We start from the raw sequence: 26865 nt of genomic DNA, 5'->3' as shown, positions 1-26865 counted from the left end.
CTGCTGGCTTTTTATGTGACGTACATAGTCTGAATAACAGCTAGAGTTTTGAGAGGAAGTCAATTGATTGAAGGTAATCTAACAAGAAATCCAACACTTTGAGTCCGATCTGGCGACCGCAACTAGAGGCAAGGGTTAATATTTTCTTAATTTCATAGCAAAGCAAGGAGTTGTCACCTTTAAAGCAGCATTTAATTAATTCAAATCAATTCAATTCACTTTTTTTTTTTCGAACACTAAAATGTTGAGTACCGTGAACAAAAAATCCGAGGACACCTAAGCATTTCTTATGAGTTTTGAATGCGAAAGCATTAATGTCCAACTGAACGCCGCTGAGCAGTCCTTCGAGTTATGAACTCCCCGCGGGCAGGCGAGCGCGGTGAGACGCTTGGCAAAGCCGGTGCACTTCGATCCGTGACGTCAAGCTACTTTGCCCGACTGCCATGGAATCAAATTATTATTATTATTTTTTTTTTTTGGTTTGTACACATATACACACAAGGACACGAAGGCAATAGGGGGATGCTCCCGAATAACCCACGGTGATTTTGACATCACCGCTTCCGTGACCCCGGGCTTGGCAACGGAAATTTCGGTTCAAGTAGCATGACGTCATGCTGCTTGGATCAGAGTATCTATAGATTGGACTCAGAGCAGATTACCTAATTTTCAGTGTATATACTTCGGCGATAAATGTCGCAGCTTGTGGAAGACCATAGTTCTGCTGTTGTTGACTATGCTTTGTGAGACAGACGGTAACTCTTCCTTGCTTCACGTGCAAATATATAAAACGCAGCAGTCTAACTGACATCTGTCATTGATGCATCTGTGACGACAAGCGTACTGTTTACCCTTAGTCGGCTCATATGCAAAAGTGTCAAGAATCTTCATCCAATAGATGAGCTGGACTTCTTTTGGATTCCGAGAACATTCAGAATCACTAAAGGCGTCGTCAGACGCCAAGGAGTATTATCTATGTCTGAACGCAGGATGTGGAATTCTTGGGCAATTGAGCTCGCCAGTGCTCGCATCGAATAACAGAATCTGCTACACCTCAGCAGAAGATTGCTCTTAAGCGGATAATATTCATCTCGTTATTCAATAGCAGGGGCTAAGTCCTCCGGGAACCTTTCCATACTGGTTGTTGCCGACTCACCGCCATCGACGCCTTCAAGGACTCGATTCACACAACCGAATGAAATTACCGACCAAGATCAAAAGACGTTATGCAAGCTTGCTTCACAGGTTACGACAAGATGTGGCATTCACTGGGCGATACCTACACCTTATTGGCCGTGCAGACAGTACAGACTGTGAGGAGTGCGCGGTACCCGAGACAATTGAATAAGTCTTGTGCATTTGCCCGCCATATGCTGTGCAAGGACAATCAATTATTGGTACAACATAGGCTCAAATATACCAATCAACCTTTGTCTGAAGAGGTCCTATTGGGACCTTCGGCCGGTTTCTTGTCGGCGTGATGTTGTAAAAGCTCTAATCAAATTCTTGCGCGAGAGCCGTCTAGATTTGAGACTTTTGAAGAGTCTTAGCTGTTCAAGATCACTCATCGCCATATTCACCCTCATCATCAACGCCTCTCTGCCTCTATCTCTTTTTACTCTAGTCTCCCTTCCCCAATGGTATCACTTCAGAACTTTGATTCAGGGCGACCTCTCAGCTTTTCTACCCTAATAAACGTATCTCTCTCTCTCTCTGTGTCCGTGACCCTTTCGGCATTCACAATGTAGGAACTTTTGTTGCAACAAAAAAGAGCATTTTTTTTAAATAGTACCTCACAGTTGACATGTGGAATTTAAAATTTGGCTTGTCCTTACGTGGTTACTTTTTTTTTTCCTGCTGCTTTCGTTCATCACACGCAAACACTGTGGTTGCTCCGGGCCCACGTCGCATACCGTCGTCGCGCCATTAGCAATGCATGAAAGTGGTTTCTCCGACTTGGCCGGGAACCACTCGCAGAAATTGCCGTTAAACAGAAAGCAGAGCAGAGCGGGCGGCACATGAGTTGCGTGTTCCACCGCAGTGCTCACGCATCAGTGAGCGTGCGCGCGGGACCAGTCGTGCGGAGGGGTGATCGCACCAAGCGGGCTCCGTTCAGCTTCGACCCCGCGCTGATGTTGTATTTGTTTCCTGGAAGCGATGGTTGACGACCCTTCGATCGAGCTATTATACTCTGCCTCACCACGTTGCTGCTGTGCAATGAAAACCGCTAGCCGCGTGAGCCAGTTAGAAGTATGATGTGTTGCCGCCTTCTCTCGCAGCTTTACTTTCGGTCGTGTTTTTAGCGGTCCAGCAAAGCATCGTGTCCGTATCGCACGACTCATGTATGCTGCACACTCTTGTTATATCATTGGTTGTAAGAAATATGCATTTATTTATTTATTTATTTATTTATTTATTTATTTATTTAATTATTTATTTATTTATTTATTTATTTATTTATTTATTTATTATTATTTATTATTATTTATTTATTTATTTATTTGTCTGCGTTCCTCATTTTCGAATGCATCATTGCTGGTAGCCATTGTGCATCTTTCATTCATGCGCTCACGGATGTATATCTGTTTCTTCACAGAAGATCGAGGCAAAGCCAATGGTCGCTATACCTGACGTGGCTTCACGCCGAGCAGATATATATATATATATATATATATATATATATATATATATATCTGCTCGGCGTGAAGCCACGTCAGGTATAGCGACCATTGGCTTTGCCTCGATCTTCTGTGAAGAAACAGACATAAACGATCTCTCTCTCCCTCTCAAAAAAACAACAAAAAGTGGCAGCGTGTCCACTTAATTGTGTTGGGCCGCTAATCCTGACGTGACCCTTACAGCAGCTGGCGTTGGGCGTGGGGAAAAAGAGGGGGGGCGGGGGGATTAGCAGTGGGCAATCCTTTTCGTTTCCGTTTTACTGGCGCTACCCCTAGCGTTTGACGCACTGCACGGAATTAGTGAGACGCAATATAGCGCTTCGCTTGTGGGGTTCAAGCCGGCCCTTACGCGTTGCAGAATAAGGGGACACTAACGCGAAATAATTTGGTTCAACAACGGCGGTCGGAAATCACTCCGTGCCCTTCAGGAGTGAAGTTAACTTTCATCGTTAATGTTCGATACTTTCTCGCCAAAAAAAATAAAAAAAATACAGGCCGGTAGAGTTTCGAAATACCGGTCTAACCTTATTTCGTGTTCGTGCTTAGTGTCTTCTTCAAATGTTTTTATCCAAAACCCGGCGTTTTGCTCGACCATAATCAAGCTACAACAATTTGTTTAATTCAATTTATTGGAATGCCGTACATAATCCTGCTTCTCCATGCGAAGCTGTTAGCGGTCTGTCTCGTTCCTGCTGCTGAAGTGATCATGCGTTCAATCTGGAGTTACGTAAAGCGCCAATCGGAATCAGCTCGGGGGAAGGTGGTTATTGTGACGGCAGCTTAATTTTGTGCCACCCTTCTATACGTCACAGAATGGTTGCACCGCCAGCCACGTTTCGCGGTGTCCTCATGCGTAATAAAATAACGAATAACTTGACAGCAATTATTTCGATTTACATGGCCATTTTGAAACGTAGAAACACAGAACTAGACTTTTATGACGATTTCATTCAACTTTCTAGCGTGAAGCTTGTAACACGGAAGTTATTAATGCGATTAGTTTAATTCGTGAATGGGTTGCTTTGGTTTTCCTTGCGGACGATGTCCGCCTGGGCAGATAATTTGCCGGCAGTGAAGTGGTCCGAGTAAATGTCGAGGGCGTTTTTTTTTCTGTAAGTGTTTTGAAGTAAAGAAACGTACACACTATTTGTAACTTAATTATTCAAGGGGTTCACCCTGTTAATTCCGTTTCCTACCGGCCAGGTTTTGCACTTCCAAGGCTACTTCCGGGAGGAAGTGGACAACTCTCCGCTGGAACAGTACCGCGTCAGGCCTGTGGACATTTTCTACTTCCTCGAAGATGACAGCATCTCGGTGCGAGAACCCAAGCAGGAAAACAGTGGACTCAGCCAGGTACATGTTTTTCAGAATTGGTTGCATCACAGTGACCTCCGTCACTGTGTCTAAATGACAGTGCTAATGCCCGCACTAAATGTACCTCTGGAATCACACCTTGGGCTACAAGATGTCCTTGGACCATGGAATAGCGTCTGTTGTGCGTCCTGCGCTACGAATGCGCTCCATAGTTCAAATCGGTTCAATTCAATGCACTTTATTTACCAGGAGTTCCAGACCTTGCGAAAGAGAGAGAGAGAGAGAGAAAGAGAACAAACATTTATTTTCAAAATCCATGTCCGGGTCTGTGCTCTAGGTGAGGCTTGAGAATCCTTCGCCACGATGCTGAGTATATGGTGGAGGAGAGTTGTCCACGACGAGGTCGTTTTGCCCAAGTAGGCAACCCAGACCCGAAATGTACTTATGTCAGGATAAGGTGAGTCACGTTGATGCGTTTTGGCTCTTGGACAATACCAATAGGTATAGTAGTAGTTTAGTGTCGGTAATAGAACCGCACACTTTGCAATGAGGCGTATTTGGGATTTGTTGTATTTTGTGTAGTGTGAAATCATTTAATAGTGAGTGTGTTTGTGCCTGCCCCAAGAACGTCGCATGTTATCTCGGAACGCGAGGTAATGTCATTTTTCACCTAGTGAAGGTGACTGCGGACCGCGTGTCGGTGGAGCATGCAAACTAACTGTTCAATATTTTACGGCTTTTGCGCTGCCCAACACGAATAACGAACTGGAATGCTGAGATAGTGAATATGTCTCTTTCATCATTTCCTTTAAGTTAAACTCCGACGTCGCGTGGCATAAAAATCCGTTGTCACAACTCTTGTATGAAGTCCTGTGAGATGTGGCATTCGATTTTAGTCACTTTGGAAAGTACTGTTCAAAGAACAAGCACATGCCATCTAGTCCCACATTGCGATCCTGTGGAACCTATATGTGCAGAGGATAGTCTAAGGTCTCGTTGCTCGGTCACGGCCGCTGGATATTTTTTTTATTTTTTATCCAGTGGCCGTGACTCAGTTGTGCTGAGTCGTCCTGACTTTACTACGGCTCTCAGGCATTCTATAACGCCACGAGGTCCTGAGAATACTTGCAGCTCAAACTACCTGGCGTTCTATGTGTAGAAAATGTTTTGTGTGCAACCTCCGCGACCTCTAATCAGTCCCCCGTTTGTATATGTGACCATCTTCAGTATGTAAACCAATCCGCTCTCAGTTTTCAAGTGTCTTTATAAATTTAATGCGCCCATAGACACGCAGTGTTATACCACAGTATCTTAGTGTCTGTTTGTGATACATACGTTGTGTTTTCTGTTTTTACGGCTTTCCGCGACACACATGACTTTAGCTAACGTTACGGTGCAGGCAAGATACCTATGAACACTGCTAGTACTCTCTCTCTCCTTCTTCCTTTCGTCTTAATGCCTCACTTAACACCTTTCCCATTGTGTAGGGCAGAAAACCGAACGTGCGTCTGGTTGCTCTCTCTATTTTTTCCCTATCTCTCTCCTCTCGTCCTCACTCGCACAATTTGATGAACGTGTGTTGTTGAAACAACGGTCACTCTTCCGGAACTTCCTCGCACTTCACAGCTGGCGTCAAGATAAAACAGCTGTGAGGGTACGCGTTCGCACATAACGTTCGTGTTGGCGTTCCCCCAGGGTTGCGTGTTGCGGAGGCATCGCATTCGCAAGTCGGACGGCCGCTGCTTCCACTGGAGTGACCTGAACGTGGGCAACACCATCTCCCTCTACGGCATCACCTACAAGATCGTCAACTGCGACAAGTTCACCAGGGTGAGCGTTGCAGGGTAGCGGCACTCGCGTATAACACCGAGAATGCTGGCATCTAATACAACCTCGTTGACCCACTTTGTAGGTATATTGGATGACGTATACCGCTCAGAACATACGCGATTGGTTCCTTTAGCATTAGCTTATCTAGTTAGGGGCTCTCAGAGAAAATGGCAGTCTTCACCCCACCTATGCTAAGTGATTTCGCCTTGTATTCAGATGTACCTAAGCTGGTCCGGTGAACAAAATTATGGTGATGATGACGATGACCTTAACGTCTTTGGCCCATACCCACTCACGGGGATTGGCCAAAGGTGATCGTGCGGGCACCGAAACGTCTATTTCGTCGTTTTGAGGTCAGTGACAAGACTTATAATTGCTGTAACGTTGTGCTACCAGGCCAGACGGCTCTCAGACAGACACTCGACTGCATCGAAATATGAAATGTCCAGTGCTCCAGTGAGAACCTGAGGTGAACAAACTAATGATATCCAGAAATTGTATTAACCTACAAATGGCCAGCTCCTAGCATGATGATGATAATGAATATCAATTGGTGTATATTTTCTCATTTGTGTGTCTCTTCAGTTCGGAACGCATCGCGGCCTCGTATGCCTGTTCAGGTGTCAGTGGCTCAAATTATCCCCACCTGTTGTTGCGTCTATACGTTCCAATGTCTTGGATTATATCCGGACCTCGCTCACTCTCTAGCTCACGGCGCCCTTGACTTTCCGAAATTGCGGCGTTTCTTCTTATATGCTTATAATAATATTTATTCATTTCATTATTTTTAAAAGGAGTGGCCGTATGCATTATGAGGTGACGAAACATATTTCATTTATGTTTATTTCAAAAATAAAAGGATGAAGTTGCACTAAACAACTTCATAGTAAATTACTTTGAGGCATTATTCATTTCCGCTGCGAAATTCAATATGTTTTGTTTTCTTCCTTTCTTTCTTTCCTTATTTCTTTCTTTCTTTCGTTCTTTCTTTCTTTCGCAACCTTTATTGTGAACGGCTGCAACCGCGGTTTCGCCGCCGCGATTTCGCGGGGTTAAAATCGCCGGACCAAACTATGCCCCCTCGAACGTGGCAGTAACATTTCCCCGTCCGCGCGTAACTTGCGCACGCGACTCGACGATGTGCACGATGCGTGCTCGTCCGCAGGACTACCTCCGGCAGCAGGGCGTGGAGGTCCGGCCGCCCGAGCCGCTGCCCGAGGACCCGTACACGGCCAGCCGGCGCATCCTGTCGCAGCAGCAGCGCAAGCTGCACACCACCAAAAGTCAGCGGGACAAGCTGTGGCGCTTCCTGCGCTACGACCGCCACGTCCTGCGCTTCTTCTGCGTCGAGGACGGCAGAGGGGTCGACCCGAGGCACCGGAAGAAGCTCGTGCTGCAGGTACACCTACTACGCGAAGCAGAATATCGTTCCGCGTGAATTCAAAAGGTCGCGTCTTCTCCCACAGTACGAAACAGTGAGGTGATGTGATAGCTGGTGGCATAACGATTGATTGAATCTCTTTATTGGCAATTAGGATGACCCGACTGCCTAGTGATTTGCAAGCAGGGGAGGAGGGGCGGAAAAATAACTACACGGTCGACGCCGCGTGGTGCGTCCGTCTATTAGGCGCAGTAATTCTCGGTTCGGTTGGGGTAAGCATTCTCAGCTGCGCGCGAATAATTTTCTTCCGGGAAAAAGAAACCTTTATTCAGTGATGCCTCTCGTTCGAGTCATCTTCGTGGTTGTTAGGTGGCGCCCTCCAGTGCTGGATAAGTGAGGAAATACAGACTCATTCTTCGTCCTCTTTCCTATCATTCATTTCGCTCCCTGTCCACTATCTTCGTTCATTTTGTGGTGCGAGAAGTGACCGATGTCACGTATGAAATCATTCCCCGCCGACCTCTCAGCGTCATCGTCAGCTGCAAGTGACATCGTGCACGTGGCGAGACTAAAGCCATACCGCACACCTTTCACCGCGGATGTGTAGCTTAAGCACCGGGACGGGGCTTCATCTGCCGGGGGTGATGACACGGAACAGCCGCCACCGTGTGGCTGCACTCAGTTGAAGAAAGACGACGTGTTCCCGCTTGATATAGCGTCGTAATTTTGGTCTCCGTTAGCTTCCCTGTGTAAATAGCATTGGGCATCAGCTACACGTAACAATATTATGTCACCTTGACGCCGATTTGCTGTAAACAACAGAACGTGACGTCAACCAATCGTTTTAAAGGGCGCTCGAGAGGCCAAGCAAAGTATCCTCCATGCGCAGTATCCTGCTGCGGTCTCGGCGGTGTAGCTGAGAGGTTGAATGTTCGGCTAGTAATCTGTGGGTCCGGGGCACAAATTTTCGCGAGGTACTGCGACTCATTTTTTTTTTCCTTCATAACATTTTGGCAAAACACTCTTGGATTCCAGTGGCGGACGCCGGCGGCACTTGCGGCCATCAAGGCGACTAGTTGAAGGTGCCGTCTATCCCATGTAGCACTGGGAATGTAACCAGTACTGGGCAGAATGTCGAACTAACACGGCCTACTTGAAGGTCCGATATGACCAATGCTGGACCTGCATTTCTCGTCGTGCTTCCTTAGCTGCTACGCATAGATCAGGGCTCTCAAGTCAATTATTATAGGTCATAGAAGCTTCCTACAGAAATTACCAGACGGTATATACCTGCAGACGGATCTCTGGCCCTAGTGTGTACGGGTACCGTAAGCACGGTGGTTCCGCAAACATGGGAATGATGAGTGCAGTACCCGGATGTGCCTAGACTTCAACCCTCTGGCTTCACGTAGCTTTGTGACTTTGCATATTGTTTTGCATTGCACACCCCTTTTCACCTTGAGAATCGAGCACAAGGTAGCCAACCGGATATATCCTCTGATTAACACCCCCAGCTGTCGGTCTTAGTTTACTTTCGTATTTCCACTATCTGTCTCTCTTTCTCTGTCTCCTTGCAACATTTCTTTTCATTTGCCCTTCGTCATTACGTCACATGTCGCCGCACGATTCAATGCCTGAAGGTCCAACGAGACCGAACGTCTAACGAGCCCAATCGTCCGACGGGACACGTAACCAGCGAGTCGATATGGCGTACGAGACAGAATGGCCAACCGAGACGGAATGGAAAACGCGCTTGAATATTCAGCGACTCTGAATGTCCAGCTTATTGGCAATTCCGTCTCGTTGGATGCGTTCCGTCTTGGACATTCCGTGTCGTTGGACATTCTGGCGCGTTGGAGATTCTGTTTCGTTGGACATTCCGTTTCGTTGGACATTCAGGTGCGCTGTACATTCCGTCTCATTAGACATTCCGGCGCGCAGGGGCACCCCGTTGGACGTTCAGGCGCGCTGGTCATTCAAGCGCGTTGGACATTCAGACCGCAAGCTGTCGCCGCGCCCTCGTTATCGCCGGGATCAATCACTTGGCGACACGTGATAAAATGTATAGAATCGCATAAAAAGAGAGAGGGAGAGAGAGAAGCAATGAAAGATTGGGGGATTAGCCGCACGCACGTCTGGTTTGCTACCTGGAGCTGGAGAAAATAATCCTTACAAAATAGGGCCCCAGACGACTTTCAATAGAGCGCCATAAAGGCACGACCTACAAACTTAGGGTTCTGAAGTCAGCTACTATATTCTAAAGGCATAGCACATGGCTCCTCACGAACACACTGAGGGGTTTAGGGGAGAGACAGAGTATTGATGACGACATTTCTAAGGGGGAGAGCGTTTAAACTGAAGATATAGACGCAGGTATCTTCGAGGAATCTACAAAAGCAAATTGTCCCCTGATTTGTTTTTTGTTTTTTGTTTTTTTCGTTTTTTTTTTTCGCTCGTTTCCCTGCACAGTACTTCTTGGTGGACGACACCCTAGACCTGAAAGAGATGCACCGGCCTCTCGAACAGCGGGAGCTGGCGCCGATTCTGCTGGGACGCCAGAGGATTCCCAAAGAGCAGGAAAGCAGGGGTGAGTGTAGCACGCAATGGTATTAGCTAACACACTCAACAAAGGACACCACGTCTCATCGTTAGCTTGTTATACACGCAAATTGCTTTATGTTTCGGAACATTTACATGCGTAAATAAATGCAAGTTCCAAACAAAGCAGTTCTAACCATTCAATGCACTGTGAAGTCATCTGTTTGCACGTCGTGTGAATTTGGTTTGTGCGGGCGCGCGTGTGTGAGAGAGAGCGAGAGCGTTCTGATTAAATGGTCATTATGCTCATGTATACGCTAGTGCCCCACTACCACAGCAGTTTTTTTTTTTTTCAGTGTTGTTCCATGTTTTGTTTCATCATCCATCAATCTGTTCTTTAGCAAAGGCTCCAAATAACTCAAATAAAGCACTCGAGGTTTCATACGCATTCGCATACGATCTTTGTAATTGTATAGGTTATTTATGTTAAATGAACTTTCAATATTCCTTTAGAAGAATGCAAATCAATTGGTTTTTGGGTCTCATAAAAACGGTAGTACTTTTAAAGGTTGTTGCTGGTCTTTCCTTGTTTCTTAACCTCTAATACAATAGCTACGATATGTTATCTCCGGGGAGTGGGCGTATATTCAGATTATTTTCACTGCACACACCAAGCAACTATAATGGCACATGCAGGTTGTGCCATGTAAACACAGGTCTAGTGCAAGTGCTCTGGGACTGCCCAATATGTTCTGAATCTTGGAACCGAGCCCTAATACTTCAGACTTGAGCCATCGAGGCATCAGGCCTATCTCTATGAAGAAGTGGGCTTATCCAACACGCTCCACTATCCCAAATGCTGACAAAGAGCAGTTGAAAGAGCTGTCAAAAGAAGCTCTGACCGTCGCTCATCAACTTTCTATAGCTCCACGACCGAGCAGCACCCCCGGTCCGCGCACGGCTTCGGAGTTACGAATACAAATCCAAGAATCTAGATAATACCAACGTCTCTCGTAGCACAACCACTTAAGGGCCGTGAACAGTGGAGGAAGGTGGCTGTTACCCCCCCCCCCCCCTACACACACACAAACACAAACACACTTTCCCAGCCTTTACAGCCACTGCAGCGACGTATATGCGTAAAACTTATAATAAAACGCGTTTTTAATCAATGCGCATTGCAGGCTTGTTCCACAAGTACGAAACGGAAAGCGACGGAGAGGAGTACATAGGACCCGAGGACCTGCAGCCGGGAAGGCAGCTCAACATCTACGGGCGCAGCTTTCTCATCTACGACTGCGACGACTTCACCAAGAACTTCTATCGCGAGCACTTCGGAGTGGAGCACTTTGACGTCATAGACGTCGACGTCAAGGAAGAAGGGAGGCCACAGCAGGTAAGAAGCAGCGCTCCTGACGCTCGCTTCGGATATTACTTTGACACTAGCCTTATTCTCTCCGGAAGTTCCCGAGATTAGTGAGGGTGTCTGTGCACCATGTACGCCGGGAGCAGCACTTTCACGGACGCCATACGTGTGCGTGTATCACATTTCATAGCTACAGAAGGACGTGAAACCTTAGGCACATGAATTTAGGGGTAGTTTAACATAGCAGATAACAGTTTTATGGTACTGTCGATAGATTAACAGGGGACGAGTTAGCCAAATTAATGATATGAAAACGGTAAAGGCATCAAAACAGCGTCAAACGAAAATGCTGTACCACATTAACTGCAACTGTTGATAAACAAGCGTTTCTTTTACAGCTTCTTCTCTTCTTTCTGGGGTTTTACGTACCAAAACCAGTTCTGATTATGAGGCATGCCGTAGTAGAGGGCTCCGGATTAATTTTGACCACCTGGGGTTCTTTAATGTGCACTACAACGCAAGCACACGGGCGTTTTTGCATTTCGCCTCCATCGAAATGCGGCCGCCGCGGCCGGGATTCCATCCCGCGATCTCGTGCTCAGCAGCGCAACGCCTTAGCTGACTGAGCCACCCCAGCGGGTCCTTTTACAGCTGTCTTTGCAAAACCAATGTCCCAAGATGTGGGAAAGTATGGAAGTTAAGAATATAACATGTACAGTGCAGTGAATCAGCCGCTGATTAGGTGATTGCATTTTACTCAGTGAATAAAAAGCAAAACGGTACACGGGCCTTTCAAGCTCTTGATTGATTGATTGATTGCTTGATTGATTGATTGATTGATTGATTGATTGATTGATTGATTGATTGATTGATTGATTGATTGATTGATTGATTGATTGATTTGGCAGCTTGTATCTCCAGCTTCTCCTCAATGCTTTTTTTTTGTCATATGAGCATATGTAAAAGTAACGTTAGATACGGGAAATATTAATTAAAATCAAATTATACTGCTCTTATCCGGTGGCTTCTCATAATTTCAACTGCAGAAGGACATGTTGCTTGGCTAGTTGGTGCTTACTTATTCGTTGGTTGGTTATTACTTGTTGCTTACACAATTCATATGTGTGCTTCAAATTATGTAAATGTTCCAAACAAGATATAGAAAAAATTAGCCATTGGCAAGACTTCTAAAGTTCACATACGCACGCGCAATATAAGTACACAAAAATAAATGTTCCTGAGCAGTTCGCAAAACTGCATCGTTCGTGTGAAAGCACAAAATGAGATCCCTCGACAGTGGCAATTAAACACAGCACTCGAGAACACGGACACAAGAGCCGCGGGAACACATAACAAAAGGAACTATGGAGACACGAGTATGCGCAAATGTTGTCTACTTCCTACCATCTGATTACACTATTGCGCTTAGATAAAATTTCTAAAAAGAAGCATCTAAACTGTTTCATGAAGTAAGCAACAGAAGCAAGGAACACACAAGTTGTAAGAAATCATTATCTTTACTTGAAACCAAATGCACACTTGCATTCGTGATCGAAGTAAGAGGTGGTTTCGTAATGTTTCGAGACTGGCTCTGTTTTGAAGACAGTAATTGAACACTGTCGCCTTCGAAACGAGTGCCCTTGCGCGGCGCTCGCAGCGTTCCTGCCATTTTGCAAATATGCCACTAGAAGTCTCCTTTCGGAACGAGTCGAACACCTTCTGCGATACGAGCTTAACATAAGCAATCATGTCAAAATGCCGTCCTTCGAACTGGGTTTTAAATTTTGGGAAGGGAGCGAAATAGGCGCGAGCCAAATCAGCGCTGTCAGCGTTTTTTTCGAACATGTCGCTAAACTGAGACAAAGGAACCGTCAAATTTTCGCTAAACTTTGCACCAAAGTCACTAAAATTGTCCCTAAAACTATCGAGGGAAGTTTCATAGTGTAGGTGCTTTTGGAACGCTATCGTATAGGCTAACATAGCGTAACGCATTTACCCAAACGTTTCACGTTCCTTTAGTGCACAGGCAGCTGTGAAATAAACAGTGAATTGACCAGTGGAGTGCAGAGGACCTTCACCTTACTCGTGTATGAAAATAAAACAAAGCTTGATGAAAGCTGAAATGCTGTGTTTATCTTCACATTTTAAGATTAGAGATTCAGCGCGGTTGAGAAAAACACGTCAGATATCACTTGGTTTTCATAGAACAAAGACGCACTCGGTCCACGTTATGCCAGCAAGTTTTGTAGTTTTCAGCACTCATCGAAGAAATTAATTATTCGACACGATCTTGTTCATGTTAACACTGCAATGACCGTTACGTGACGTTCATACAAGTCAACTACTACTTTGCCGCCCCTTGATCCACCTTAAAGTTCCATGCAGTATATTGATTTGTCCGAAGGATTCGCGTGAACGAGCGCAGTCACTTCGGTATGTGCGCATTTCTACAGTTGAGCTGTCTTTATTAATCCCCAGCTGCGTTTTAAATCTCACCATAAATATATTGCAAAAGGTGTTGGTAATTTAATTTACTCCTACGCTTGCGAACGTCCTGCAGTCTAACTCACTTGAGAAAACAGAGGCACCCGCAGCGACGTGAAAGACGTGTCATTCGACAGGTTTCGCTCCCGCATTTTTAAAGCGAAAGCCTTAGGGTGTCTATATTGGTGGTGCCCTCGGCGGAGACCTTGCAGTGACCTTGGCGAAACTGTCGTGACGAAAAATGGCCGACGCCGCAAAGTGTAAAAACACGTTTGAAAAATGCTCGTATTGACGTCACATTTCGCAGGGTAGTTCCTGTAAACAAAGTAAATTAATGGCTTTGAAAAGGAAATGTGGTAAATGTGGTAAAAGCACGCTTCCCTGAAGTCTACAACTGCTCCACGGTTGTGGTTTACTAAAGATGTGCCTAGTGCGTGCCGATTGCACACGTCACGTTGTGACAGAGACGCGCTCGTGCCACAGCTCGCGCGTTCGTCGTCGTCGTCTCTTTCTCCAGCTGGCAGGCTTTCGCCTTCACGTTTTGCAAACGTGTAACACTTGCTCACTTTTTCTCGCTCTCCGCCCAAAATTAAAAATCCAGCTGAAAGGTCGCCATTTTGACACGATTGCTTAAATCAAGCAGACTCGAATCGCAGAAGGTGCTCGATTCGCTGCCGGAAAGGAGACTTCCGGGACATATTGGCCAGAGTGCGGGTACCCCTAAACAAACTATATACCTTCTTTCAAAAACAATGCCAGTTTCGAAACTTCTTGATACCGCCTCGTATATGAGTATACATCACCGTGACTGGGTGCTATTTTACGCGCAGGCCGTTCCGCCGCACAACGGCTTCGGCTCCCCCGAGGACACCTTGCAGTCGGTGCTAAGGATAACTCCCCGGAGGGCGCGAAGGGACAGCCGCCTGGTCCTGGAGAAGGAGGGCATCGTCCTGCGCTTCCAGGCGACTCTCGTGAGTGTTCATTTCGTCGTGGCTATACTCGCGCTGCTTAAGACGTAACAAAGGACAGGTTAGGAGCGACAAGAAGACATACAAAGTGAAGAGCGAACTCACAGGGGGATTATTTTTCGGTTTGCAGAAAAAAATGAACCAGTTGCGTTGCCTTAAGCAGCACGTCTATAGTTGCGTAATTTCACCAGCCAATCCCCGCCGCAGCATTACTAGTGTTTATTTCATGCAAGAACCCCCCCACACACACTTTTAAAACCGTCAAGTTGGCTTCCTCGCATAGCTGGCCGCCCAAAATGCGGCGGCAATATCAATCAATAAAGGGACAGTGAAACGTTAATTATACGTTTCTTACAGCACGGCATGTACGTAGACTCGTGCCCTCCGCATACTTCATGAGGAAAAAAGAAAACGCGAAAGCAGCAAACATTTATTCCAGATAGACAATGGATATTGTTCGACATTGTTTCAAGCACGAGGAATCGCCGGCATGTTTCCTTGCCGTTTATGAAAAAGTCATAAAATCATAAAATGCATGATTCGCGTTTTTCTTTTATTGATTTCAACAAAGCCGCCTGGACGCATGTCAGAAGGGGTTGCTTAGAAAGAAGCTGGTTGCGTTCTCTGCCCCATGCGCCATGTGAAAGGCGATTCAGCTATCATTAAAACAATCGGGCGGACATGTACGAGACTGCTTCGCTTAATGCATATCGAGAGCTCTGAAATTTGCATAATTAAATTTCAGTGTAACAAAAGCCCCGTTTTTATTCAAAATGTCCGCACTTTTTGAGAGGAACTGAGCTGCTCCATCATTACATTGAATTAAAGATACAGCAGTTCTTCCATCACACTGTTTTTGCAACTTCCGCATTCAAGCATGCAAACGGATAGTTCTCGCCTTACTTCGCTATACAGTGCCATCTATTGCAGCTTATCGCACAACACAGATGAAACGTCCTGGATCGACAAAAGCTTTCACCACAGGCAACATTAATACATATGGGTCATGTCTGAATAAATGTGTGTATATAAACTTTATTTGACATGAAAACATTTTAAGACTCACACACTCGTGACAACCTGGATCCCACAGATATGTGCCATTGTATGTTCATTGTATGTTCTTATATTAGGGTGCATGGTATAATTGTGGTGGTGTCCATGTTTTTCTTTTTCTTCAATTATATTATTATTGCATTGAACTTGTGTTCTAGCTTGTGAACCTGGATATCGAACAAGTAGTTCTTGTATCACGACTTGTGAACTGTCTACTCGCGCGAATTCCTTCTTTAGTGCTTTTGTGTTGCTGTGGCTTTGTTCTTCCAAGAGTGTTCCTCCTCTTATTGCATGTTGGAGCGGAGGATTTGCCGGCGCCGCTACAAGTAGCCATCATCTCCTTACATACATTTAATAATAATAATAAGAAGAAGAAGAAGAAGAAGAAGAAGAAAAAGAAGAAGAACACATATATGTGCATGTCTGCGAAAATTCGACACCTTCGTATACCAAATCGAATTTTCGCTATTCGTAACTACGAATCATTTTCGAATAGTTCTGAAATACGTCAAATCGACAGCTGTGCTCGATCGAGCATCAAACTGCGGCAAATGTGCGATAAATGTCATCCCGCGGTGTTCATAGCAGACATAAAACACGAGACGTTACACATAGTGCAGCACGGTATGTCGATCAGGAAGCCAGACTTTTCCGGCTAAACCGTTACCATTCGCATTCACCAGTGAGTCCTAAATACGCGAATAAATGCTTATCTGCTCCCAATCCTCCGTCTGTGCTTTTTTAACAAGCAAGGCTTCACATCGCGCTATATAGTGACAGAAACTTGCTAACGTCAGTATAATGGAATGTGAAGATCATTCTATAATAATGACGAGAACTGCGTATAATGGAATGTGAAGATCATTCTATAATAATGACGAGAACTGCTGCTTACTATGCGAAAGTTAATCAAAAAGCGTTCTATATTTTATTCGATTAAGTTCTAGCACTATTCGATTCGGTTAAGTCCCAAAAGCAACTGTTCGCACACATATGCCGACTTTACAAAGCTTACTTTACAAATAATCCTGATCGAAGCGGAGAACAGCGAAAAAAGAACTGAAATTTCAACGTACGGTCGTCTGTTACGTATTTATTTCACGCTGTGGCAGGCACGGTGCAACAAAACGATGATGCTGCACAAACTAGACCCTTTTCAAGCTATGCTTACTTTAAAGCCCTCTGTCTCTCGTTTCTGTTCGCACTATACCAGTTTGCTTACAAACATTCAAGCTTGCGTGTATGTCATGCGATAGTAGCGTGAGTTAAGCCGTACCTGTATGACGTCATCACGTGCAGGACAGCACACTGTCCCTGGACAGAGAGCGCAGCTTCGTGATCTGCTTCTACCCCTCTGACGACACGGTGTCCATCCTGGAGAGGCCACTGCCCAACTCCGGCGTTCCGGCCGGAAAATTCCTGCGCCGCATGAGGCTGCGGAAACCGTCACCGCTCAACGGGTTCCCACCACAGCCGCCAGGGGCCGAGCCGCGGTACTACGAGATCTCAGACTTCCGAGTGGGCAACGTGATCGAGGCCGTCGGCAGACGCTTCGTCATCGTCCGCGCTGACCAGTTCGCTGCCAACTACATCAAGCGCCACCATATGGAAGCATTCGCGAACGGTGGGTGAAAGCCTCGGAGACCATAAAATTGTCTTACCAAAATTTTAGGGGGCGCTGAGTTAAGCCGTAGGGGGCGCTGCCACGGGCGGTGGTGTCTATGGGCGGTGAAGGTATGGCGCTTCAGGCAGCGTGGAAGTCAGCACATGAATTTGCCTAAATTTCGGCCTTCTGGCTTCGAACGGCTTCGCGGCTTTGCATAACTGAACAAGTAACTCAGCGCAAATATAAAGACAGAAACAAGAAAGGGACAAACAAGGACAAGGCTTTGCAGATTGATCATCTTCAACAAAGTATTGCTTCATAAACGCGAAATTTACTTCCAAACTGAAAATTTTGATGGTGCGAAAAGCTTTTTAGTCCTGTAATACTCAACGAGTCACATATGCTACGCTGAATTTAACGCCTGAAAATTCTGATATGAGCGCCTATCGTATAAAGTTTTTGATATGCTCGAGCGAGTTTTCCATTCTGGATAGTTGAGCAACGGAACTACTAATTATTTATTTACTATACTAATTAAATTTAACCTCACATTTTCCATTGCTTTTTGTACAAATGCGCTCTCCGTGGTCAGAAATAAGAACGAGCAAGTTCTTCTAATTTACCTTGATGAGGAACTGTTCGGGCATTTGAGTGCTAAAGAAAAGCTGGAACGCTGACAAGTTCAAATTTGTTGCATAATTAATTTCCAACTACCGAGCGAACCTATGGAGCGAGTCTGAAAACGGTGCATTCTCCTGCTCCCACGTGACCACCTTCTGCGTCATGACGTCACTACACAGTAGTCTACTAAATAAAACCAAAATTGGCTTTAGAGAGCTCTTAAATTTTTCGTGTGCCTTGAAACTGCCCATTTATTATCATTATTTTTTGTACAGATGTACTTGCCATGGCCAGAAATGAAGGTGAACATACTAAACAACACAATTCTACCTGCTTTAATGCCTTTTGAAAGGCGATGCAGGTATACCTAATAAATAAACAAGATCATAAAAATAAATAAATAGTTCCAATTTTTCTTGTGCAATTGCGTTTGGCCATTATTGGGCTAACATTACGTCGCCTCTTGTGTACTGGGAGACAGGATATATGTATATTTTCTGAGCAATTCAATGTGGTTGTAGAGTGGTTCTAAAGCGCCCTTATCACAACCGTGGTGTTCTTCGTCCGAACCAAATAAATTTTTATTTCTTATTTTGCGTTGACGCAGCTTCGAGACAGTTGACCAGATTCAGGAAATTGGGCTGGGATGCACGAACAAATGCTATCGTCACATACAAAAAAAAAACAAAAAAACAGCGACAAGCGACAAACTTCGGGAAAAAAACACACAAGAAGAAATTCCTAGAAAGCTCCAAGCCCGAAATCATCTGATAATAAGTTGTGCTGGTCATCCTGCTTGCTACTGATAACATGTATGCTAGATACAGTCCAGTATCACCGGTATCGCTTGCAAGGATTTTTTTTTTCTCTCTCTCTTTTTTTTTTTTTTTGACGAAGGAGCGACTTCTCAAGAAGACAGTTTGAACGATATCTGCCGTGCCACACTACGACAGAATAGTGGGAAAACGCCAGCGTTCCCCACATCGGTGATGATGATGATGAATTTGGTGTTTTGTGGCGCAAGGGCCAAGTATGGCCAAAGAGCGCCATCCCCACATCGGCGATCTCGTAATCTACAGGGTCGCGTGTGGCGATAAAGCGCTGGTGCTATCGCGGGTCACTTAAATGTCATCTGTTTTTTTTTTTTTTTTGCTTAACATAGAACGCACACACTGTTAACATGAAACAACAAAGCTATAAGCCGTACGTAGTTTAAAAAGAACATTTTTTTTTTTTTTTTCTGCAGAAGATTTTTTTTCTGAAATTGATTCGTTTTCTTTTTGTGAAGGGCGGATTCAGAGCACCACTGCAAACGGAGATCACCAGGTCAACGGCCAGCTTCTAACAGACCCACAGGTAAGGAACGGTGCTGAAAGTTCAGTGAGCATTCGTGAGAGTACACATGCTGGTGGCGAATGATATCAAATATTTAAAGAATTTATACACTAATTCAAATTTGGGTTATGAACACTCCCGGCCTCAGGATTAACTTTGACCACACTATTATTCAAAGAAAGTTAAAGCGCAAGCTACATAAGGAACTCGATAAGAAGCTGCTTTTATTCTGAGCAACTCTCTGTGAGTGTCATTTGATTAGTATGTCCAGTTTTATCGCTAAGCGTTCATTCTATTTTGGTTGTTCTTTTGTAGCATGTCGCTGTCACCAATTCACTTGACGGTGCTTAAGAAATCGCTCTCCTCGTTCTGAATAAAATCGCTTGGAAGTTGGCGGCCTTCCTGTCATGCATGTTCTATGTCCTCGTCTAGTTTCGGCCTTAATTTGTTTTATTTATTGTTATTGCTTTCCAACCAGCTCAAACCAATATTTTGCTTTAACCACACGGGTTTCTTCAACGTGCACCGACATCTAGGTATACACGATCCTTTTGCCGAACCCGTGACTCATCGGGAAAACGTCATATCCCGTGAGCCAACGCGGCGTGCGATTCCCTGCCGCGGCTGGCCGTATTTTGCTGGGAGCGGAATGCAAAAGCGCTCGTGTACTTAGAATTAGGCGCACTCTAAAAAAACGCAGTTGGTCAAAGTTAATCCGGAGTTTTCTACAGAGCCCGGCGTATCTTATGAGCTCGTGAATTGCTTTGGCACGTTGAACACTAATTTGATTTGACATCCTAACAATTATAACTACACATCAGTGTCGTTTCCTTACAGGGAGAAGATTTGACGCCATCTTGAAGAATAGCCTATGGACAAAAAAGAAGAAAAGCCGGATCAAGAAGCGTCCAAAAAAAATGTTTTATTCGAACAACTCAGCAGAGTGCTCATCATTTCATCGTCCTCATGCAAGTTGTTCGTTGCTCTCGGGCGCGAACTAAAATGACACGAAATGCATCGCAGTCAAACGGGAAGGAATAAAAATGAGACAACAGGGAAAGCGAGAAATGACTTTGCGTAGAACATTAGTGCACTCTGTCGGCAGAGTCAGCAGCGGCGACCGATTACTACCGCAGCCGCGGTCACAGCTATGTCGAAATAGAAACATGCCACAATATGCGAAGTGGCTCTCAGGGTTGCAGATACGATTTCGATAAGTACATGTACGGAATCATAGCATGTGACCATGCGTTCTAACTCTCATAAGTGCTAGCAAAGTTTGTTCTGCTGGCCATCAACGAGCACCCACAGTTAGAGAATAAAAATCAACCGCACGCAAGGTTTCGCTCGAACACTGTTCCAGAGAACGCCACGAGAAAATTAAACGATTTAACAAATAGGAAGCACCTATCGGAAAGTCCGCTTTACGAACACGTCTGTTCACACACAGAGATAATCGATTATCTACAGGGTGTGGGACACTGTCCCACACCCTGTAGAGTCCCAAAATAACAGTGTCCAAAATAGTCCCAAAATAACAGTGTTTCCTGGCGTCGCGCCACTGTTTCAGTTAAGAACTCTTGCGACTGAACAGCTCAGCATGGCCTCAGGAAAAAAAAAAAAAAAAAAAACGAAACACGGTTTTTCGCTCACTCGCTCAGGTCGATGACCTTGAGAACGATGACCTTGAGGGCGTTCTCTTGCAGTGAATGATCTTTCAACGAACAGTTGTAAATGCACAGCCCCAAGAAAACATACGGCTTATATGGAGGCGCTCCATTCGCTCAGGTCGGTGACTTTGACGAGGACAGGCACCGCGCTCAAGGAGGGCAGGTGACCGCTGCCGCGAATCGGCATGGCCTGAGATGCGGCGTCCATCTGGCCAGAGGCGCCACTGTTCATCACAGCGGCGGCACCGCCGCTCGAAGACGCAGCGCCGACCCCCTCGGGGGCATACGTGGTGGCAGAGACGTGATGCCTCTGGAAAGTGGTCATTCCGATGCCCGGGGTAGCAGCGGGGGAGGCGTTGCCGGTTATGAACCACGGCACGTGAGGCTCCTGGCTACGCCTTGGCTTCTTGCGGAAGCGCGTAGCCACGGCCTGCATCACGTCATCGGCCTTGTCGGTGATCCAGTAGAACTCGGTCCTCTGGTACACGGCCACCAGGAAGAGGAAGGCCGTGAAGCCGATGATTGGCAGCAGGCTGTACCAGCTGAACGGCGTCAGGATCGAGTCGACTGATGAGGGAGCCCATGGCTCCAGACATGCGCTTTCGGTTCGATTCGGTCAAGGGCCTGCGACGTTGGAGAGATGAAAGGACGGGCGTGTTTGGCTCGTGCCACGAGGCAGTGCTCTGTCGGGAAGTGTATATACATGGAAGGAAGCGCGATCCAGTGAGCGTGTCGTCAAGCGAAACGCGAATCGCGAATACGTCACGGTCGTGGACAGAAAACAAAAAAAAAGTAGCACGGATGACGTTGACAAGCCCGGCACGGGTCAGCTGTCGACCGGCATCGAGCTGTGAACGCGGTGTAGCCACCGTCGAAATGCGATAGGCTTTTCGATTACGTGCCATAACGGAATGCTGTGTCATTGGCAATGTCTGAAAGTTTCGACATCCGCGGTGCGTAGAGATAATGACGGATATACTACCCAACCGGATCAACGCTACAAGATCGCTGACAAAGCATAGCCGAACAGACATTTGTTGTTTCAATAATGGACACCTGCGCCAATATTTTCTAACAATTTTCTTTCTTTTTTTTCGTCCTATTCAGCCCTTCGCAAGTGACTTGCGCGAAACCGCATAGCAGCTATCGCCTGCGCCAGCCAATCGTCAGGCTGAATGGCAAGAACTGAAAAGATTCGAATGAAAATAATGCTTATGAAATACGGCCCCTGGCCATAATATTCATTTTGTAAATGAGCGATTCCGAGCTATATGGCTACGTGAACTATAGCGACTTGCGTTTCGACAGTTTTAAGAGCATATCTTCATTTGTGCGTAACATACAAATTAAAAAAAATGCGCTATGAGGGACGTCGTATAGTGCACAGATGAGGGGCAATTTTGACAACCTTGCGACAAGAGTCTGAAAAACTTGCACTGTCTTGAGTTCTACGCGTAACCCGTCAGTGGCAGCTCAGTGAGCGTTGCGCTGCTGAGCTCGACGTCGCCGGTTCGATCCCGGTCTACGGTCCTCCACTACGGCGTGCCGCATAATCAGATCATGGTTTTTGCAGGTAAAACCCTCCAAGATATATTCTTTATAAGCTTAACATAAAAGACGTATGACAGGTAGGAAGAGAACAAGAACGAATATCTAAATTACGTACCGAGATGACCCGCTGGCCGCAGTCACTCCACTACTTTGAACTTACGGGGCTCGTAAAGCAAGCCGAACGAGCTCGACAGTGGGCCAGGCACCAACGCACCGAGTCGTCCGCCGTGGTTATCCGCTTCGAGACGATGAGGGTGCGTCAGAGAGGAAGCGGCCGCTTAATCCTTTCCTTGTTTGTCCACAGCTGACACCGAGCTGCCGATGTCGGGGACAAGCGCAGGCGCTAAAGAAACACCCAGACGAAAACGCGGAGGCGTTCGCAGAGACAGGCTAATCTTCCCTAGTGCAAGATGGAGACAAGAGAGAGAGAGAGAGAGATAGAAAAAGCTTGGTTGTCGCTCGTCATCTAGCAAATATGCAGATGGACATGCGTGAACTGTCTTTACAAAGCTAGCAAAGCAGGGCCTTCAGCTGACACCCTCGCCATCCGATCTGACAAGCGACAAAAAAAAAAGAACGCTAGTAAGAAATCGGACAAGAGACGTGAAAACGAAAAATGCAGCTCCCACGCAGTGTGGGAATCGGTGTAAGCGCAGCATCGCTTTGGTCCCACAATCGGGCGCCTAATATGTCATTAATTATCGTTTTACTTGCGCAAATGAGCGTTTCACTTGTTTCAAAGTGCTAGCTGCCACAAGCGACGAGTCGTAATGCTGAGAATTAAGAGGATTACGAATTAACAGCCTGCCCCTGTGGCCTAACGAAAAAGACAAATGTTTAGAGCGTTGGACTATTATGCCTTGTGGGTTTTGGTTAAAGTATCACAATCGGACATACTCTTTTTTTTTTAATTTTTACTGAACGACCGTTTGTGCTAAAGCCCCGCTGAGCCTAATTGGCAAAAGTGTGACCGGCCGACTAACGCCAAAACCCAGGAAGGTACGTAAATAAATCTCCGAGTTAAAGATTCTCAGATTTGTGCGTGTTATTTCAGTCGTACACCGCAAGGAGATAGCCTGCAAGCCGGAAGAACAGAAATGTTTCGATGCCTGTGGATTCATGAAACAGGTTGCATGGGCCTTGCGGACCGATATTTCACGTGGGAAGGCCTCCTTCCGTCATCGTATGTTAAACGCGATTACTGAATGAATGCGTCGTGAATCACGTTTAAACGTACCTTCATGGTTCGTGATTCAAAAGCTGCTCAAGGCACAAAGAGCAAGGGTGTATGGTGAAACAAAAGACTCGCGAAACGAAATACGGTGAACGAAAGAACACGTTTAACCTGTCTGTCTGCGCATAGGACACGGCTTCATACATCGATGTCTTTTGCTGAGACCTTTCGCATGATCATCTTTCATCGGAGTGATTATTCTTCATCGCAATAAGTTCATAAGTAAGGAATGACGCTTTTTGACTACGCCAGGTCCCTGTGCCGGAAATTCCCACATCATCATCAGACACAAGAGCCTGCGCCTGTGGTTCATTTGTTTCACCGTAACCTTTCATCGCTGCGTTTAGTGCTTTGCGGTTCCTTTAAATCACTGAACTTTGACCAATATGCTGAAACTATCATTGAGCGCAAGCACGCGCTCTGATGAATCCACGGTACTTAACTGGCTAAAGAGAAAGAATAAAGCCAGGAAGGTTAACCAGACGCACGTCCGGTTTTCTATACCCTGCAATGGTAGAGAGGAGCATACAGGGTCGAAATAGAGGGAAAGCGCACTAGTCGAGCGCATGCGTGAAGTTGTGCACACTGGGTCTACAAACTGAACTCATAGGGCGGTCACGTAAAGGGATCATTGCTCAGTGCCTCACCCATTACGACGGTGCTCCAGCTAGCCACACACGGCATTCCTCGAAGGGGGCGCCACTCCCGAAGCCATAAAATACGGGACTACGCCGGCGTCGACGCAAATGGAGTGCGTAATGCCTCTAATGAGCCACACACATTCATTCACTGCAAAAATAGAAAGCGAAGGAAAGATGAGAAAGCTAGTGGTAGGTCGCTTTTGGTCTTGCTTCCAGTTACACCTATACCTCTCTCGGTGCGAAGGAGTTCGGCAAGTTGCCGGTTGCGACGGGCATGGGTGAGAGTCTTGTCTCGCTTCTTTCTAACTTTTCCTTATGCGAGCCTACTTGTGATTTTGCACGGTCAGCGCCGCATTGTTTCTTTTTATCTTTTTTTTTTCCTGCCGGTAAACGGAGCCGCTGACTCGACTTCCACGGACGGACGTGAAGCCCCTGCCGCAGCGGTGTCGTAGATTCTTGCTGCGTCTAAAAATGATTTCGTGTTTGCCAAGGTCCGTACGTGAAGAGAAAGAGCTAACAAACACGTCGGCAGTAAACGACTTTTTTTTCTTTTTTTTTTCAGGTTTTCCGTCAGGAATTAGCACCGCACATCTTGCTTAAATTGGTCATATCAATCAGCAGTCGGATCGAAAAGCCGTCAACTGGTATACTGTATAATCCGCGCTAATATATATGAAGTTGGTCTTCGGATCTGGCGTTTAATAAATTGAAAGGAGTGCAGGCGCATGTAAAAAAAGGAAACACAAACATTTCATTTCGACGTTTCCGCCGGGGTCGGGCCTTCATCAAGAGTCATCATGAAGGCCAGACCCTAGCCGAAACATCGAAATCAAATCTGTATTTTGGCTTTTTTTTTTTTTACATGCGCCTGCACTTCTTTCAATTTATTAAACACCGGATCCGAAGAACAACTTCCTTCATACGAGGGCGAGTCGAATGAAAGTGAGCCAATGCGAATATATTTCAAACGGAGTACTTTATTTCAAAGTAGTCCCCATGAGCATTTAGACATTTGTCCCACTGACTAACTCAATAAAACTCATTGAGTTGCTGTTTCAAAAAGTCTGTAACTGACTCTTTCACGTCATCGTCCGACATGAATCTCGTTCCCTTGAACAGTTTTTTTTTTTTTTTTTAATTGCCGCAAAATGTGGAAGCCGCAAGGCGACAGGTCTGGGATGTATGGTAGGATGTTGCAGCGTTTCCCACTTGAACTTTGCTAGTTTTGTGTTAAACCACATCAGCGACGTGGGGAACCGGCGTTGTCGTGGAGCAAGATGACCCCATTCGTCAATCTTCGAGGTCGTTTTTTCTTGATTGCGACATGCATTCGATCCAGCGTTTCACAATATCGGAAACAATTGATAGTCTCTCCAGGTCTAGCAAATTCCACCAGTAATGGCCCCTGACAATCGAAAAAAAAAAAGTTAACAGCACCTTTCCTGCGGAAATGACGGCCTTTGCTTTCTTTGGGGGTGGTGAATTCGAATGTTTCCGCTGTAAGCTTTGCCGTCGTGTTTCAGGCTCGCAGTAGTGGCACCGTGATTCGTCCCCGGTCACAATTGCAGACAAGAAGTCGTCACCCTCATTGTGATACCGGATCAGACGAGTCAAGGCAGCGCCGAACCTCTCCGTCTTCTGGCGGTGGTTCAAAATATTGGGCATCCATTACGCACTCAAGGGCCGATAACCGAGATGGTCATGAATTACGGTGTGAACCGAACCGTGCCTGATGTTCACATGCTTGCCACTTCATCGATGCTTATCCCCCGCTCTTGTCTAATCAGCTCATCAACCTTTGCAATTACGTTGGGAGTGACTGCACGGTGGCTTTGGCCCGGTCTTGGATCGTCTTTGCAACTTTCACGTCCTTCTTTGAACCGTCTGCTCCAACGCTTAACAGTGGCCAATGAAATGCAATGTTCACCGTACACGGCAAGCATACGGCGACTAATTTCTTTTTGGGAAACACCTTCAGCTGTCAAAAACCTCACGACACCACGTTGTTCAACTTTTGGAGCGTCCATTATGTCACGCAACCATGTTCAACCCAGTGTGCGAGAGCATTAAAGGACATTTATCCTCACACCTGCGTGTCACTTTTGTAAATGAGAGATGCCTGTGTGCTACGCGCATGCTTCGAAGATAATGGACCGAACCATCATTGCGCGGGGTGGGTTGGCTCACTTGCATTTGACTCGCCCTCATATACGTATATATATATGCCTCGGAATGCCAAGGTATTTTTCAGCAGATTTTGGGGACGGATACCTCGAACATGGTGCTATTCTTAGGATTTCTGCTAAGCAGGCGTGACAAAGCGAGCAATTAAAATTTAAATAACATATTTCAATTACTTAGCGATATTCTTGTTCAAATTAATTTTGCTTCCACTGTCCGTCTAGCCGCGTAGACTTTTCCGCATAAAGAGAACAACCTGGTGCTGAATATTAGTGTTGAGTATATACAGTATCAGTGACTATATAAGACTGTTCTGGGCAAAGAAACCACGTTGGTTTCTCACCTATACGCACGAAAGCAGACGCTCAACCCGAACAGCTAATCGGCACGACAGGCCGCATATCTCGTATA

General features: G+C 45.9%; 2 protein-coding genes across 2 annotated transcripts in view; one reads left to right on the top strand and one right to left on the bottom strand.

Annotated features, from left to right (window-relative positions):
* Positions 1-20021, top strand: part of LOC119461234 (EF-hand domain-containing protein 1) — a 39504-nt gene extending 19483 nt beyond the window's left edge. Inside the window, exons 3-11 of the mRNA XM_049672848.1 lie at positions 3840-4031; positions 5688-5822; positions 6988-7221; positions 9673-9790; positions 10926-11217; positions 11759-11795; positions 14422-14562; positions 16903-17239; positions 19131-20021. Of these exons, the coding sequence (XP_049528805.1) occupies positions 3840-4031; positions 5688-5822; positions 6988-7221; positions 9673-9790; positions 10926-11217; positions 11759-11795; positions 14422-14562; positions 16903-17239; positions 19131-19261 (1617 nt within the window). The 3' untranslated portion in view covers positions 19262-20021. The remainder of the gene's footprint in view (positions 1-3839; positions 4032-5687; positions 5823-6987; positions 7222-9672; positions 9791-10925; positions 11218-11758; positions 11796-14421; positions 14563-16902; positions 17240-19130) is intronic.
* Positions 20022-21460, bottom strand: LOC119462129 (uncharacterized; the record flags this gene model as incomplete). Its single annotated transcript, XM_037723474.2, has 1 exon — positions 20022-21460. A coding segment is annotated over one exon (522 nt), but the record flags the coding sequence as incomplete, so codon positions are not given.
* Positions 21461-26865: the final 5405 nt, after the last annotated feature.

This window comes from Dermacentor silvarum, chromosome 8 (genome assembly GCF_013339745.2).
Source record: "Dermacentor silvarum isolate Dsil-2018 chromosome 8, BIME_Dsil_1.4, whole genome shotgun sequence".
NCBI lineage: Eukaryota > Metazoa > Arthropoda > Arachnida > Ixodida > Ixodidae > Dermacentor > Dermacentor silvarum.
This window is presented reverse-complemented; position numbering and strand designations above follow the sequence as displayed.